Here is a 19,284-nt window from a genome sequence, read left to right on the forward strand (position 1 = left end):
GTATTGTGAGTGAGTGCATGTTTGCGCTCGTGCGTCTGTGTGTGTCTGTTTGTGTATGTGTGGTTCCATACATAATATTGCTGGGATATGCAATAGCTCCTCTGTGAATCTGAACAGGATAAAGAAAGTAGTTACTGGGAAATTAATATCGTTAATCTTTTTTTTTTTTTTTTTTGCGTGGGGATGAATAATGTTTGTGTAGCTGAAGACTAGAAACATTCAGAGACTTTTTAAGTTGCCGTTAATTACTTTTAAAAAGTAGCATTTAAAAAATATAAATTTATTTATTGTTAACAGGAATGGTGGACTCATTCAAGCTGGACACTTTTCAGCTAAGACCCATGCCATTAGCAACTAATACAGTGTACAACTTAGACTACACCAAATGATACAATGTAATACATAAGTTATAAGCATGGAAGCTACCTACAGAATGCATGGTCTTAGGTTAGAAATTAAATATTTTAATAAACACATAAAAATATAGTTGAAGGAGGAGACTATAGTAACAGATACATAAATAAAGCAGTGAAGTTTAATGAATCAATGTTTACCCTAATAAGTGAAACATTTCTAATACTAACATGAGGGACTCCAAGTGGAATTACAATGTGTGCAATATAAATTCTTTTGCAACAGTACTCTGAGACCTTGTATTCACAAGCTTCCAATGGCACCTCTGTATACAGTGGCATACGATGTCATGCAAGCACACCTAATAGTAAATGTCACTTGCGTTGGTTAACAAGTCGGATGTCTTGTTTAAAACATTGTGATTTACTTTTATTTAGCCATTCAAGTCATTAACATTATGAAAGGCTTAGGACAGCTTTATTTATCTCCACTACAATGTGCTCAGCTGTACATGTTGCTTAAGCTTGGAAAGCCTAAATAATACAAATGTCATTATCATGTTTAACACTTACCATTCCACTACAGGAGCCATCTGCTCATCGGGTTGATTACCAACAACATGGTCAATGAAATGCAGTTTGGTACTTGGTCTGAAAAGAAACACAATGTGAACTTTAAAGGCAGTACAGACATGTGGCATACCATTGTGTAGCACTACTCCTGTAGCAACACCTTTGCCCAACGGTTCTTGTAATTCATAAATTCCAACGTCACTCATACTCCTTGCTGCATACACACACACACACACACACACACACACACACACACACACACACACACACACACACACACACACACACACACACATTATGAGATAGCACTATTATAGAAAAAAGAAAACAGTTCAGTCCCTGTATGGCGAATGCTGATTCCTGTATAGGGAATTATTGCATCTTATCCAGCAGAGTTCAATGGCATGGGAGTTGTCAGCTTAATTGTTAAGTGGGACAATCAATAACAGAAACTTGACCAAGAGGCTCTAGGAAAAGTTGTCCCATGACAAAATGGACTTCATGTAAGCAAAAGTTGTATTCATTACTGTTGCTTTTAAAAGCACCTTAATACTTCCTGTGCATGCAAATACATGATGTAAGGTAAGAGAGAGCCACACTCTGAAATTCTAACTGCTTTATTAAGTTTATGACGCAGTATAAGAAAACAGATGCAGAGATTATATCTGTGGTATTATGAACAAATACAGTTACTTATGTGTGCTGTAAGTATCTGACTGCAATTGTTTTCTTAAAGTAATCACTTTTTGCATGCTGTAGAAGGAAACACCATCTAAAAATCTCAGCTTGTACTGGGCAAGACTGGACTGTAGATTTCTTGGTTTGTAATTCAAGTTCTGGCCCTGGCTAAGTATTATTTCTCTGTGTCTCCCTTAATCTGATGTGAAGACAGCACAGTACATAAAATCGCTGGGTGCAGGAATACTAGGGACACAACTCTAGCTCCAGGTAAAACAAGGGGTGCACATTCTAGTTTTTATTATGATAAATGTTTGCTGGACACAGAGGTATATTACTAACTCACATCTGATGTTTACAATGCAACACATTTTGTTGGAATTGTTATAAAATGAACCTGTTTTATAAATGTTACCATTTTAACTGTAGTAACACCAAATTTGAACTGAACTTCATTGCTAAAATTTGGAAAAAACACTTGTTTGAAGCGCTGTAGAATCCAATAAGCCACCAAAAAAAAGCCTTAACGCACTTTTATTAACAAGATAAATGCAGCGTTTTCGCTACCTCAGTTGAGTAGCTTCCTCAGAGGCGAAAAGCACAATAAAAAAGGCGCCAAGCCCTTTAATACTATATATACACACAAGCAATTAAGGTGTGACGAAAAAATATATGCATCACTTCCCATTAGTTAAAACGTCCATTACATATAAGTGAATTTTTAACTTCCAGTGGCTAAATGGAACACCAAATGGACATAGTAATAAATACAAATTATTACAAATATAAGCACATAAAAGCCACAGGTTAGCCTTTTTGTAAAACCACAACAATTTCTTTAATTAAGTACTAAAAACATTAATAATCATTAAAAATCAATTGTTTTCCTTATAAAATAAGGTAAAAGCTATTTTGGGAAAAAAACAAATCAATATATATACAATGGAGGCTAAATGGCCATATACGATATGACACGGAATGCCCACAAGTATCTATCCAGCCTTCCATAATATCACTAATAAAAAAGGAAACAATAAAAATTATATAATTCCTTTATGAAAAAGGAAAAAACCTACCTCAAAAAGGATCTGTATTTTAAAACAGGGGCAATATTGCAGCTCTCGTTCAGCCCTGGAAAATTAAAGGCATCCAATTTGAGCTGGAAAATTAAAGGCATCCAATTTGAGCTGATTTTATTGTTTCCTTTTTTATTAGTGATATTATGGAAGGCTGGATAGATACTTGTGGGCATTCCGTGTCATATCGTATATGGCCATTTAGCCTCCATTGTATATATATTGATTTGGTTTTTTCCCAAAATAGCTTTTACCTTATTTTATAAGGAAAACAATTGATTTTTAATGATTATTAATGTTTTTAGTACTTAATTAAAGAAATTGTTGTGGTTTTACAAAAAGGCTAACCAGTGGCTTTTATGTGCTTATATTTGTAATAATTTGTATTTATTACTATGTCCATTTGGTGTTCCATTTAGCCACTGGAAGTTAAAAATTCACTTATATGTAATGGACGTTTTAACTAATGGGAAGTGATGCATATATTTTCGTCACCTTAATTGCTGTGTGTATATATAGTATTAAAGGGCTTGGCCTTTTATTGTGCTTTCCTGAGGAAGCTACTCAACTGAGGTAGCGAAAACGCTGCATTTATCTTGTTAATAAAAGTGCGTTAAGGCTTTTTTTTTGGTGGCTTATTGGATTCTACAGCGCTTCAAACAAGTGTTTTTTCCGAAGTTCATTGCTAAAATAGTTAATACAAATTCTAAAAAAAATTTTTTAAATATTTACTTACAGCGTTGAGAGCAGTGGATCAATGAATAGCGGTCTCCCATAGCCTGGTAAGAAGTGTCCTTTATAATCTATGTTTTCCACTAGTGTGTGTGTGGTGTCACCATACTGAAAAAATAAAAAAAATAAAATAAATGAGTCTTATACACTTTTGTACACCAGTCTAAGAGATTAGTAAGCTTGCAAGAAATCTGACAAGCTATACAGCAGTTTAAGATGAAGTAAGAGGGAAGTTTTGAAAATGGACAAGAAGAAAGGGCAGTGCTTGTTAAGCAGTTAGTTTGCAGGTCCACCAGTTAGCCCTCCCTGCAAAAGCATGTCTTAATCAGCCATAACTTCAGGCACAAGTGGAGTTGCAGTTTTATTCCTTCTGAGGTTTACTGTGTGATCTCATGTTGAAATGCAAGGTGATCAAAGTGCAAGGGATGGCCCTTTGTGTTATGGGAGTAAGTCAACACTCCATAGGTACTTTGGCACATGCCTAATATTGTATGATCAGTAATAATCTGGTTAGGTTTCTAGGCCTCACATTTTCTCTGCAGAAAAACAGAATAAGTTGGAATCAGAGGATGTGAATGGTGTTCCAGTGTCAACAAAGTTTATTTATTTATTTATTTTTTTAATTTATTAAGTACACAGTAGTTAACCAGCATCACAAAATAGTTTTTCCAAGGGGGGTTATGCTGTGCAGAGTTAGTATGTTTAAGTAAAAACTGTGTGTCTGTTTATTTGTTGAGGAAATAAGTCTGCATGAAAACAGCACATCTAAGACAAGCCTGAGGACTCAGAGGCACCAAGAAAAGCTGCATATGTATGCACACCTCGTTTAACACACAGAGGCAGCTTAGGAAGGAGGTTCATAAGTGTAACCTTCCTCATGTGCAGATTGGTGGTAATTTCTTACCTCATAGTATATCAGCAGTAAGTGTATAGTTGCTGACAGACTAAACATGCAGAAAAGGAGGCACTTTCCAGTATGGTAACGTAGTGTGCCATGCCAAATACAGCAAGGAGAACAAGTCATTAGTACATAGTCCCACTTACCTGCATTGCAGCTCTTACTTCTCTTTCTGCATTTACTTTTACATTTTGTACTACTCTAATCTTATTTCTTCTATGCTTCTTCACAGTTTATAAACAGGTATAAGCAGCACCTGTATGTGTTACCTTGCACAACTCTAGTTGTGGCTTTTCTGTACTTCATTCCCAGCTTCATTGTCTCTGTATGTTATTACACTATTGTATTCTATTACTTGCCACAATAGACTGAGGTATTAAGACGATAACCAACATGTTGTAGCACTACATGTATTTAAACACCATAATTTCCATGAATATTTGAAGTGATTTGCATAGCTCACACTTTATATCTTATGAATGAATGAATAAATCAACTTAAAGGAGGTCACTGACAGGTAAAATAAATATATATATATATATATATATATATATATATATATATATGTGAAAAACCACCCAAGTTCCAAGAAGACGTAAAGATAAACAAAATCACCCGGTGAAGGAGCGTAGGAACATAAAACCCCACTGACAAGGTTTCAAAACCAATAACAAGTTATTCACGGCAGTTTAATAGCCGCTTCTTCAGACAAACAACAATGCGCTACTAAAGCTACTAGAGCTCTAAGATCAAATATTTAAATAATGAATTTATATTATGGTTTATACGAATACTGCAGCTCCCAATATGAAGCACTAGCACTTTAAGTGATGTAGAGAGGTCTATGGGAGGAGACCTCCGTAATTTTTTTAAAATTTGGCGCCTTAGCAGCGCACTCTTGTTTGTTTGTCTGAAGAAGCGGCTATTAAATTGCCGTGAAAGCGCTCACAGTAATAAACGTTTTTGTACTAGAACCGAATGGTTGGATTTTTTTGGAGACTATTGAAGAACTTCTACAGCTTGTGGTAACTCATTATTGGTCTTGAAATCTTGTCAGTGGGGTTTTATGTACCTACGCTCCTTCACCGGGTGATTTTGTTTATATATATATATATATATATATATATATATATATATATATATATATATATATATATATATATATATACAAGGTCTTCAACAGTCATGTATGAAATGTGCCTCTGTATTGTACAAATTTAAATTACAGAACATCACAACATGGTGGTGGGTTGTAGATGAACATCACCAGACAAAACTGGGACTAGAAATGGAAAGGGCTCAGGAAGCCAAAACAAATTTACGTTTGCTTTTCTATCAGACCATCAGGTAAAAGAGCGAATATGGATAATAATAATCAGTTTTAAGCTGCCATCTGGGCATCCGTTTAAGGAAACTGAAATTAATAATATTCAAATGCATTTTTTTCAAGTAATTTCAAAATATGTGCAAGTATAAACTTTAGGTATCAAACTCAATAGCTTATAACTTTTAGCTAAACTCGTATTCCACCAGGTATGTATGACCAGTAAGCAGTGGGTACAAAAAATAAACACTGTGCCAGAATTTTGAGCAGTTTTTAGTTTAAAAACAAACTCAACTTTGGGTTTCATTAAAAAATTCTGTTCTTGTAACAAACATGGAGAAGGAAAATGTAGGACAAACATTTTAGTGACACTTACTGTCTGAAGGATTGCAAGCTTGACTCTTCCGTGTTTATCCTCCTCAATCCAAGGCTCCTTCACTATAACTGCACCCTGCTCTTTGGCTTTCTAGAAAGAGAAAATGTGTGTAATATTTTTTTAGATCTTTTTTAGAAAAAAAGAGTTCATGGTAAAAGCATATCATGAGTATTGCTACTTGCATTTTTAAAATATCTGGATAAGCCACAGTTTATGACATCTTAGAGAAGGCAGTTCAGCTCCCCACTCCTAATACAGCTTAAGTAAGGCCATTGTTTTATACCTTTTAAAATCATAACACTAAATTTACTTAAGAAAAATTCTGGGAATTATATAAGTGATTTGTTTAACCTAATTTTCATTTAGGATATAGTATTTAGTACAATTTTAGTATTTTTTTTAAATAAAAATCCTTGACATAGTGCTCACCAGTATGGGAGATCGCTGCACCACCCCATGTGTGAGACCCTCCCTGGTAAAGTCCGATCATAAATCAGTCTTGTTTGAAGTAACGATTGAACCTGACCCACCCTCAGGAGCAAAAAGGTTAAAAACATTCTCCAAAGCAAACTATAGCCTACTGAGCGATGGCATCAATAGTTTCAGATCCCCCTGCCAGCACTGACAGCAATGACCCCTATACTGAGGGTACACAAATGTCCTGTATAAACACCTATATAAATGTATAGAGTCAGCCTTACCAGAACAGATCAAATCAAGATCCTCATGAAAAAATAAACCACCCTGGTGGACATCCACCATAAATAGGTTATACAATAAGAGAAAAAAAACGCTGTCAAAAAACAAGAGGAAATGGTCCCAGCAAAGGAAGAACTTCCTCCAAAGTGCAAACAAGCAGATTAGACATCTCATGATGTCTAAAGCTAATTATGAGGTGACTCTATAGTCAGGCATACTGATGTCCCATTCACCAGGCTGAACAAGGAGAAAATCACAGTCAGCTGCCTGTCAGGTGCCAGGATCCGCCACATAACGCATGCACTCAAGTCACTCGACAACAAGTACAAATACGACTCTGTCATTGTCCATGTTGGAGTGAATGACTTGAGACGTACCTCCCTGGACTACATGAAAAGAGACATGGAAGAGCTCTCGGATCATGTGACCCAGGCAGGTATGACCCTAGCCATGAGTAGCATCCTGCCTTTGCCCAGAATGATACCACAGTATAAGGACAAAATGATTGACTTCAAAAATTGGCTAAGCTTCTGGTGTCATTCAAAGGTGATCCAGTATCTGTCTGCCTAGGACAACATGATTGACAAACCATGATGCTTTGCCAGAGATGGTCTACACCTGTCGCCCCTGGGATTCAGGTTACTGGCTAAGGCAAGAGCCAGCCCTATAGTGCCTTTTTTAGGCAAGGCTCAAAGGACAAAACCACCACCGAAATAGGTACAAGTATGCAAAATGTGAAGGTAATGCTACTCAATGCTAGAAGTCTAAACCTCAAAATGCACTCTCTCGAGGCACTCCTAAAAATGGAGAATATCAATATCTGTGCAGTAACTGAGACCTGGTTCAAGACTCCAGAGAGCACCCCTGCAATACCAGGCTACAACTCTTACCACACTTTTTGGCCACCAAACCAGGACCGAAACACTAAAGGTGGAGGAGTGCCCATATTCACCAAGGATATTCACACCACCATACTAGTTGCTCAACACAATGCTTCTGAAATTCTCCAGGTGCAACTAACACTAGGTAAGACTGCAATCCAAATTGCAGCTTGCTACAGATCCCCCACCATGCACCAAGATTCTCACTACACCTTTCTAAACATACTGGAAAATATTAAGATACAACCGAACACCCTAATACTGGGTGATTTCAACTACCCTGCTATTAACTGGGAAAACTACTCATGTATCAACACCTTTGCCCAACGGTTCTTGGAATTCATAAATTCCAACGCCCTGGATCAACTAATCCATAGTCCCACCAGGGGCTCCAATATCCTAGACCTGATCATTACCAACATGGGAAATTGATGCTCCACACCTATGGTCACACCCTCGATAGTCAGATCTGACCATAAGCTAATCATCCTTTAACATCCACATCCCACCCCCACCCCCAGTAAGGAAACCTCCATAAAAAACTTCTCCAAAGCCAACTTCATGTTACTCAAATCAGAAGTGACAAACTTCATGACACCCATGCAGACGGGAACTGAAAGTTCGACTGCTGAATCCTACACTAAGACACTGTACGAGCACATCCACTCATGCATGAATTGTACCATCCCAAATGGAACCAAGATGCTCTCCTCCAAAAAAAGGAAGCCAATCTGGTGGTCCCCTGCCATAAACAAACTTTACAACAAAAGGAAGAAACTGTTGCAGAAAAGAGGAAAATCCTAGGATGCAAAAAACTCCCTTACCAGCCTCAGTAAGAAGGTGAGATCCCTCATAAAATCCTCCAAAGCTAGTTATGAAAATAAAATTGCCAAAAATTTCCAAAGACAACCACAAGTCATTCTATAACTATGTCAAGAATCTAAATGGCAATGCACAGATGTGCTCTGAGCTACAACAGAACAGCATTAGATATATTGATCCCAAGGATATTGCCAATATCCTGGCAGACCAATTCAGTGCCAGCTTCACCCCCCCACTCACCCCCTAAACGACCCTTCTCAATACCGAAAGATTGCCAAATTCCGGTAATAACGGCCACACAAGTAAAAACTGCACTCTCCAAAGCTAAGAATACAGCATCCATGGGACCAGATGATTTCCCGGGCTGTGTATTACATGAACTACAAAATGAACTGGCACCTCACCTAAGTGTCATGTTTAATCATAGCCTCACCTCAGGCTTCGTGCCCACCGAGTGGTGCACAGCTACAGTTATCCCACTCCACAAGGGGGGGATCCACCTTGGATCCAGGGAACTACCACCCCATCAGTCTGATGAGCCTGATCCGCAAGGCCATGGAATGTATTATCATGGAACTTATAAACAAAGACATTGGCAACCTTCAAACACTGGACCCCACCCAGTTTGGGTTTGTGAAGGGCCGATATTGTCTCCTGAACCTGACTGACTTCTTCGAATCAGTCTCCAGAGCCATGGACGAGGGTAAGGCAGTCCACACATCCTATCTGGACCTCACCAAGGCCTTTGACACCATTCCCCACTCAGGAATCATAGATAGACTTACTAAGCTGGGCATTAATACCTACGTCACTCGATTGGTTGCCAACTGGCTTAATGACAGAACCCACACTGTAAAAGTAGCTGACTCCAAATCCAGTTCCAGACAAGTGACAAGTGGAGTACCTCAGGGTTCAGTCCTGGGACCACTCGTTTGGCATCTACTTCTCTGAAGTACAGGCCAACACTAAGGGACTCTGGCTAACAAAGTTTGCAGATGACTGCAAACTGGGAGCCATTACTGAATCCCCAAATGATGTGGATACTCTACAAAAGGGCCTTACAGAAACAGATGCTTGGTGCCAGAACCATGGGCTCAAGCTCAATGCCAAGAAATGTATAGTTATCCCCTTTGGGAAAAAACATGTACCCATGAATTACCACATAGGTGGCAGTACACTAAACACCGAAAGTGTGATAAGAGACTTAGGAACACAGGTGGACAGTGGTCTCACCTTCGATAACCACATCAACAACTGTCAGGAAATCCTTCTGTGTTGCAGACCTCATCACTAAGGGCTTTTCATCCAGAATAAAGGAGGTCATTGTCCCACTGTACTCATCCCTCATTAGACCCGTTATAGAATACAATGCCCCGTTTGGTATGTACCTCTCAAAACATCTGCAACAACTGGAAAGGCAGCAGAAATACCTCACTAAAAGAATCACAGGCCTAAAGCAGATGCCCTATGCTGACCGCCTTAAAAAACTGCAGCTATACTCTGTCGCATATCGTCTACTCAGAGGCGATCTCTGCTTAACATACAAGTCCATATCAAACCCAGAGCTGTTGGACATGCTACACTTAAATAAATCCCAATCCCTCAGAGCCACATGCTCCGGGGATCTAAACCTTGTCATCACAATAAACAAAACATGCTGGAGGGATAGGTTCCTGACCCAGAGACTGCCCAGACTCTGGAATAGACTGCCCATACATGTCAAGCAGAGCGCCTCTTTGGCCCTCTTCAAAGGGAACCTTGATGATTGGATGGGAGAAAGGAAATTCACCCCGGGGATCACGTCAGTTGCCCTGCTAGACAGGGGTCCAGGGAAGTAAATAGTGTGGGAAGAAATAGCCAGGGAATTGTTATGCTTAGGCTTGTATAGGCCCTAAGGACGATAGCCTAGTACCAACCTATGAAGCTATAAGTATAGGATGTAATTGTATGTGATTAATGTTATAATTTATAAATTTATTACTGATCATACTTCATGTAATATACCTGTTATGTAATTACATTGTGATTAAGTATAAGATGTAATTGTATGTGACCAATGTTATATTTCCTTTTATATCATGTATGTATAAATTGGAACTTTTCTCCTTGGGCCTCCACTGAAAAAAGGCATCTGCCCAGTTGGACTAACCCAGTCAACAAATGTCAAAATAAATAAATAAATAAATAAAGCCAGACATTTGAGTTTCATACCCTTCATATCCTTCAATAAATGTATGCAAGGCCAAAAGCTGTTTATGAAGTGGAGAAGTATGCCTAATGTTCCTAGTCCCTCTCTCTCGCATAGCACAACAGGTTGCAGCCATTGCGTAATGCCTGAGATCATTAATATATAATACAAAAAAACACTTCCTGCACCATCTTCTCAGTCAGAGCAGTGGGTTACTGCAAAGGTTTCTTGTGTCAAGGGTGCAGATTCAAATCTCCTTTTTCCTATGCATTTTTTAACATGTATATATTTTAAAGATCAATCCTTTGTATGTAGTGTTGGCACAGAGGACTAACATCCTTCATGGGATGTGAGAGGGTATAGGATTTAAGGTCTGCTTAGTGTCATTTAAGACACGCTACTTTTCCTTGATATCTAGTGATTCCCCACAACTTTTATCTAAATAAGTGCCTTTAAAGTATGCCCTATTGAGTATCCATGGTATCTAGCCCCCTCCCCCATCCCCATTTTGTTTATGCACTTCTCAGCAATGACAATTAAAATTTATCCCTGGTTGCTAGTGTTTCTCAATTACCTGATCCTCATACTGGTAAAGTGCCATCAAGACACAAGAATTAAGAGTTAGCCCTGGTGGCTTGTGGTTCCCCTCATCCAATGTTACTGACTCTGCTCATTATTTTAGGGGTGTGTGGAGACGCCATCACATACACACACACACACACACACACACACACACAGACACAAACACACACACACACACACACACACACACACACACACACACACACACACACACACAAAATAAACAGCCCCCTTCCTACCAGAGCAAACTCAAAAACATTCATCCATTCACCCATACACATTCAAATACAAAACCAACCAGTCCTGGTGTCCAAAGAGCTCTTGAAGACAAAGCAGCAAGAATATCCAAGAAAAAACAAGAGCTCAATGCGAAACACTGTTTTAATGAGTAAAATAATAGAACACAGCAAAACTTTCGAGTTACAAAACTCTTTCTCAGTGCAATTACACATCTCCTTATCTTCACAGTGTTTAAATATTTACACCAGCCAATCATACACATTCTTAAAATCACATGGGTTATTAAACAGCTAGATACAGTTAAAATAAAACAGCATAGTAAAGGGAACACACATACATAACATAAGCCCAGGACCAAATAAAATTCACTTATAATAAAATACAAATATAAATAAAGAATATATTTGGAAACTATATAGAAATAACGGAATGTGTGAGAATAATGCATGCAGAACAACGTTTAGGAGGAAGACTGAAATTTCAAGGAAGGCACAGCTTGAGTAAATATGTTTATCTATGTTATGCTAAACTGAACAATAATTGTTAAGAAATAAGCCATAAATGTATAACATAGGAAAAGGAAAAAATGTTTATAATAGTTTGTTTTCTCTTTGATGATTATAGGTGAACTAGCTTTGCTGTGTAATGTGTGGTGTTAATAAAGGTATTAAAATTAATCATGAAGTTAATAAAAAAATTTACCTGGAAAATCCTGTTACACAGGTTATCATACTACTGAAAGTGCATGACTTAAAACTAATCCACCCATGTTTTTTTCATGTTTCATAACTAATGTAAACCTTTTAAAACAGAACATATTATGCACAGGTTTGTCAAAAACATAACAACTGAAAATTGAAGAAAAAATTAATTAAGCTACAATAAAAGCAAATTGACACCTCTGAGGTGTGGGAAGGGCTTGTGTTATGAACACGCCATTATATTACGAGGCCTTTTCTGCTTTAATGTTTGGATGTTGAGTGGTATCCAAACATGAACATTAGTCATAACCTAATAAAAAGCCACACCCTTTTTTGGTGTCAGTGCCATTGAGTGCAACAGTGTTTATAGACATGGTACAGCAACTTTTTTTCCAAATTCATTTTCATTTTGTGCTGTCCAGTTCACTGGTAGTTGAAGCACAAGGTTGTTTATTTTTTAAACACCTTTATTAAATTATTACTTAATACATAGCCAAACATATTAACAGAAAAGAAAACAAACCATTTTAACATTTTTTTCCATTTAAATACAGTATACATCATATATATTTTCTTTGCTACTATCATCAGTCCAAATCCAACATTACAAAAATATTGCTCAATTTCTGCCTTCCCTTAAACCTCACTCTTCCTCCTGAACATTGTTATGCAAGTATTGATCCCAAAATTTACATTTACTTCTATGTAATTTGTCCCTTCCCTTTTCTAAAAATCCCTCTTCCAGTTCATTTATCTCTTTTATAATATTCAGTACCTCAAGTACAGATAGTGTAAACTTTGATTTCCATTTTCTAGTAATTGTTTTTTTTTTTTTTTTGGTAACCAACATAATTCAACTTAATAAGGCCATACTTTGCCCAGGGAATTCAGATCCTGTATCCCAGCTCAAAAGAATAATTTCCTTACTTACAGCCATTTGCTCACCCAATATTTCAGACAGAGTACTCTGTAGGAAATTTTTAAAATCTGCCAATTCATTACACTCCCAAAACATATGTTCCCATTTACCTCTTTCTTCTCGATCACAACTCCATTTGCTATTTAACTGAAGAAAAAATCTTTGAAGTCTACTTGGGGTAAAAAAATACCCATGCACAGATTTCAAAGCAAAGATCCTAAACCTTCTGGATTTGCTTGCATACTTGAAAGCCATTCCCATTGTTTTCTTGTAAATTGCTTTTCCAGTCTCTTCGTGATCTTCACTAACCTCCCCTGACTGATTTTTATAGATATCATGCAATATTTTATATGCCATGCTAACTATCCCTTTTAGCATCTGCTTTTCTTCTGGATTCAACTAAAAACTCAACCACAGCAGGTCTTTCACTTAAAATCCCCCTATTCCTTCCTTTTTGCCTGTACTCTGAGATCAAGCCCTGGTAGGGAAGGCAGTCTGTAGCCTGCAATCCAAATGTGTGCTTGGACTCATCCCACCCTATTACCTTTCCTGCTTGAATTATTTGTTCCCAATATCTTACATACACACATACATACATACATACATACAAATATTTCATATACAGGCATTAATGCGCTTCTAGCTTGCCATTATATCAAAACACTTGTTCCCATAATGTGTCCAGGCTGTTCTTAAAAATATCTAAACTAGTACTTGCTTTAATGTAGTTTGGTAGTCTGTTCCATGCATCAGTTACTCTGTCACAGCACCAGTTAGTACACTTCTCATTTCTACAGAATCTTCTACACAGCTGATGATTCCCTAGTACTTTTTGATAACCTCAAACATTCCCAGAGGTAGGTGTGTATAAATGCCCTATATATCTGAATAAGATCTCCTGTTGGATATCTATGAAAAACACTGTACAAGTTCAGATATTTTAGTCTTTCATAATAACTTAAATGTTTACATCCATGGATGCCCTTGGTATATTTCCGCTGTACTGTTTCCAGTTTACTCATGTTTGTTTTCTTATAAGGTGTCCATATTGTCATTCCATAATCAAGTTTGGGTCTAATGTAACTAACAAGCAATGATCATTGTTGATTTACTAGACTTTATAAATCTTTTTATACAACCTATTGTTCTATAACTATCATTAAACAATTGGTTGATATGATTAGAAAAACTCATAGCTGGATCTACCCATGTACCCAGGTCTTTATACGAGTCTACAGTTTCAATCACTGTGTGCTGTATTAAATATTCACCTTTCAATTTATGTCTCTGAAATCTGAAATGCTTAGCTTTTGCTGTATCTATCAGTATATTATTCTACTGTGCCCAAATGGTCAATTTAGTCAAGTTGTTTTGCAGATATGCCTTATCTGTAACACATGCAGTCAGTTTACCCAATTTCAGGTGTTCTGCATATAGACTGTATAATGCCTCAGATGAAAAAGTTAGGTCTGAAAGATACAATCTAAACAAGTAAGGGCCTAGGACAGAGCCTTGTGGGACACCCTGACTGTAACCAAAAATTTTACCTTTCCAGTTGCTGTATGATACTTGACATGTTCTATTTGTAAGCCATGCTGCTATCCATCTTATCAAGAGTACATCAATACCTAGTTGTTCTAATTTATTGGTCAGTGTTTTGTGTATGACCCTGTCAAATGCTGAAGTTTAATCTATATAAATTACATCCCAGCACAAATTATATTATATTGTTACATAACAGCATATTACAGGTGGTAATACATCTATTTTCAACATATGCATGCTGATATATGGTTTCAAGTCCCAACCTATCCAATTCTGACAATAACTTATCCAGTATTACCTTCTCCATTATTTTTCCAGAACATGAAAGCAGACTTAAGGGTCTATACGACTTTGGGTTTGTCCTGCTCCCATTTCCCTTAAACCAGGTTTAATAAGCGCATGTCTCCAATCTTGAGGAAACTCCCCATATTTATATGACTAGTGAATAATAGATATAATGGTACCGTAAGTTCTTGCTAAACTGTTCTCAGGTCATTGTTACTAATTTATCTCCTCCCTGTGCTTTGTTTAGATCCAGTTTGCGCAAATCTTTTTCAATATAATCTAATTTGATTCCAGTATCTGAGGTTACCTGGATGTCACTAGGACAACTTATCACCTCTTTTGTGGAGTCAAACTGTTTTTATAAGACTTTGTAAATATATCTATAATCTGTTGTGTCTGAGAATACATTTTAGAATCTGCACAGTTTATCAATTTGTATGTCTTTACTCTTTCCACATCTTATGTATCTATAAAATGGTTTCCTATTATGCTCAATATCTTTATATACATTTTCTTCAAATTTTTATCAATCTTGTCTCACACTATGCTTAATCTGTTTGTACAACTTGTTTATTTCAGTTTTCAAAGTTGTAATTTGACCTGTCTACCATTTCTTATATTTTTTGTCTCTCACCTTAATCAGGTATCTTGTTCTTATGGAAATATAGCCCCTTGACATTGCATGCCTAGATCCTAATGTTGAACATTTTTTTGATTTTTTTGATTTTTTTCCACTCAAACAATTTCTCTTTCAAAATTTCCACATTCTATCTGTAGTTTTTCCACTGAACACCTCACTCCAGTTAGTTTTACATAGTGACTATTTTGCTTCCATATTATCTGCAATTAACCTTCTGTGCATTAGTTTAGATTTCAGTTTGGCAGAATTATCTAGCAACAAATTAACCTTTATAACCACATGATTACTGCACATCAACGGTAGTAAAACTTGATTTGGAGTAACAGTAATTTCTTTAGGAAAACAAACAATGTCTAGTATGTTCCGTCCCCTGGTAGTTTTTTTTACAAATTGTTATTCCTGAATATACGTTGTGAATAATTTCCTTTCTAATGTTGTTGAATCAATATTATTCCAGTCTGTTTCTGGTAAATTTAAGTCCCTAGCCAATATTATTCTTCCCTCCTGTGTTTCATGCAAGAAATGTATGAATTCCTCTAGGTCATCTGCACTTGACTTTGGTGTTTTATACACTCCAACAATTGTTATATGTTCCAGGGCTGTCTTAGTGTCACAGTTACAGTCTATCGTATTGGTGTTATCACTGCACATGTAATAATCACAGGTCTTATAACTATCTTTAATCCCTATCATAACAACTCTACCTGATTTTTTGTTAGAATGTCTGTTACAGTAAAACCATTTATACCTTGACAGAACTGGTTTCCAATTATTGTTCTTTAACCATGCTTCACAAACAATGACATCAATCTTGTGGGAACGCAGAACATTTTCCAATAAACAAAATGTATTATTAATGCTCCTAGCATTAACAACCATCAGAGATATTTCAAATGCTGGTATTTGTGAACTGTTAAATTTTTGACCTGGCAAAAATCCTGCCTAGTGTTTGACAAATATTGCACAATATCTGCTGCAAAAATTCTCTTCACTGATTCTGACAAATGCATACCATCGTGTCTAAACATATGTATGCCTAAAACTAGGCTTGGATGCTCTACACATTTCCATTCATTAAAACAGGACATTTTTTCATGTCGGTATTTACCCAAAAAATCTTCATTTATGATGATCTGACTATCCTTTCTATAGGCAATTTGTGAAAAATACGTCCTAACACCAGTACAAGCTATACTATCTAAGAGGGCTCTCAGTTCCCTACTAACAGTCAGAGAGTCCTTGTGGATGAGATCATTTGTACTGACATGAATAAAAACAGATCCATACTTCCTTACATTAAGGCATTCCAAGGCTTATCTCACTTCTATTTTTGCTCCTGGCAAGCATAACACTATTCGATGTTCATTATCATCTCTGCAAATATAAGTATCAATTCCTCTAATAATTGAATCTCCAATTACAAGAATATCTTTGCTGACCAGGTCTGAAGAATCTTCAACTTCTAATACAATAATATTTGCTCTATCACTTGTTACAAAGGATAGATCTTCATCACCATTAGTTTTATTAATCCCACTGTTTTCATTGTGTATTAAATTCTCATCCAGCTGGCATTGTAAATCCACAGCTTGAGCCATGTGGTCAACATGTGTCTTTCTCTTCTTTTTTTCTTACAGTAATGCTCTTCAATCCTTCCATGTTCAGTTTTGATTTCTTCCTTTTCACCTGCTAATTGCCTCTTGTTTCTACCTTATCTTTTGGAAAAATTATGTTTTTTTTTCTGTAGACTGAAGGTTTTCTGATAGAAAAATATTATTCCCTGTAACATGTGTTATATAACAAAGAAGTATCCTTTTTAGTACGTATTCTCTTTACTTTACAGACATTATTCAGTTTCCTTTTCTTCCTTATTTGTTGTGAACTTCTTCCAGTCTTTCCTTTTTTGTTTCCTTCTAAACAAACCAGATCCTCAGATTGTTGAATACTTGCATCCAGTATTCCAAAGTTGCCAGGGGCGTTGTCTTAGTTTAAAGGGGTTGAATGATCTTTACAGACAGTAGATGCATTATTTCCTAAATGTGTTCTATTTGTTCTATGCCTAACATTATTTATCTCACCAGTCCAATCATTAATATATGTAACAACAGTTCTCCAAGCCATGCCAATTGTACAAGTGCAATCAGCATCAGTAAGTCTAAATTTACTTCTAACAATGGTAAGCAAATCATCCAACTTTTGACACGAGGAATACGATCACCAGTGTTATCAGCTGCTACCTTTAAATATGTATAACATTTATTACCCTGTACAAGAATTTGTGCATTAGCAAATCATTAATTGCATACTCATTTAGGGAATCCTTATGCAGCTTCAAACAAATAAAATATTGTAAAAGAAAAGAATAATCAAAATCAGTAACAAAAGAATTCAAAGAGAACTTAAATCAACTTCTATGACAAAAATCACACAAGCAATATACAACTAAATACTAAAGTAAGTACAGTAAAGTTGTTCTGACTGTACAAGTTCTGCAAGCCAGACAAAAGGTCACAGTTGCACTTCTTTTTAACAGTAATGATCAATAAATAACAAACAAAGGTAGAGATATGCTCTGGATTTTCCTCTCTCCAGTCTGTGTGAATATATAACTGTATAGGCCCCTTGGGATGGCTAGAGCTTGCCTGTCTAAAACCTATCCCTTTCTAACAACCAACAGTGAAATTAAAGGTAAAACAACAAAATATGAATCAAAGTAAATCTTGTTATCAAGCTATCCCTTCCTACCTACAAACAGTGAAAAACAGTGATAACAATTAAAATATAAATTCAAATAAAACTTCTCTTACCAGTCAACTCTACAGTAAATCACAAACTATGGTAGGATTGTTTAGATATGCTCTGAATTTTCCTCTCTGCAGTCTGTGTGAATTTATAACTGTCTAGGCCCCTTGGGATGGCTAAAGCATGCCTGTCTAAAACCTATCCCTTTCTAACAACCAACAGTGAAATTAAAGGTAAAACAACAAAATATGAATCTTGGTTCCATTGACGGGTTTCTCCAATAAACTGTAGTTCCCTATTGCCTATTTTCTGTACCCCTATTGGCAAAATCTATTTTCTCCATTCTCATATTGGTTTAACTGTTATAATACTTTCTGGTACTTTATGAATACAATATTCTGTATGGTTGTTATTATTCTCCTTAATGATCTGCATCCAGAATCCCAGTCTCTCTCTATTTCTTGAACCTTCCCCTTGCTTTATCATCATCCCCTTCCACTCTGAATTATAACCTTCCACTTGTGTTATTTATATATATATATATATATATATATATATATATATATATATATATATATATATAAGAGTCTTAACCATGTAGCTCTAAAATATCCCTTCAAATCGGGTAAACCTAAACCCTATTGTTCTATTGGAAGGATTAACTTATCCCACCTCACTCTTGCCCACTTTCCCTCCCAGATAAATTCCTTCAATTCTTTATTAATTATTGTCCACAACTTCTCCTCAGGTTGCTAAAAGTATGCCTGGCTCATATTAAAGACTAAAGGGACTAAAAATAATTTTCACTGCTTGTATCTTACTATCCATATCCATAAATAAGTGTTTTCAGTTTCTAATGTTTTGTATTATCTTTCATTTAATCTGCTCCCACAAATTCTTAGCTGCCATAACAGAAGCCTTTTTAATCCACACTCCTAAATACTTCATCTTGTTATGGCCCCATAAATATGGGTATTGCTGAGCCAATTCATGTGAAGGTACATCATTTATAGTTATAGCTTTTTTAGGG

At 36.4% G+C, this 19,284-nt stretch overlaps 1 protein-coding gene across 1 annotated transcript in view; it reads right to left on the reverse strand.

Moving 5' to 3' along the window:
- HPD (4-hydroxyphenylpyruvate dioxygenase) overlaps positions 1 to 19,284 on the reverse strand; it is a 313,743-nt gene that overhangs the window by 201,918 nt on the left and 92,541 nt on the right. The window contains exons 7-9 of the mRNA XM_044069652.1: positions 6,011 to 6,100; positions 3,417 to 3,520; positions 927 to 1,004 (exon numbers count right to left, since the gene is read on the reverse strand). Coding sequence (XP_043925587.1) covers positions 927 to 1,004; positions 3,417 to 3,520; positions 6,011 to 6,100 — 272 coding nt within the window. The remainder of the gene's footprint in view (positions 1 to 926; positions 1,005 to 3,416; positions 3,521 to 6,010; positions 6,101 to 19,284) is intronic.

The sequence above is a fragment of the Protopterus annectens genome, chromosome 4.part0, assembly GCF_019279795.1.
Source record: "Protopterus annectens isolate FY-2018-M chromosome 4.part0, PAN1.0, whole genome shotgun sequence".
NCBI classification, from domain to species: Eukaryota; Metazoa; Chordata; order Ceratodontiformes; family Protopteridae; genus Protopterus; species Protopterus annectens.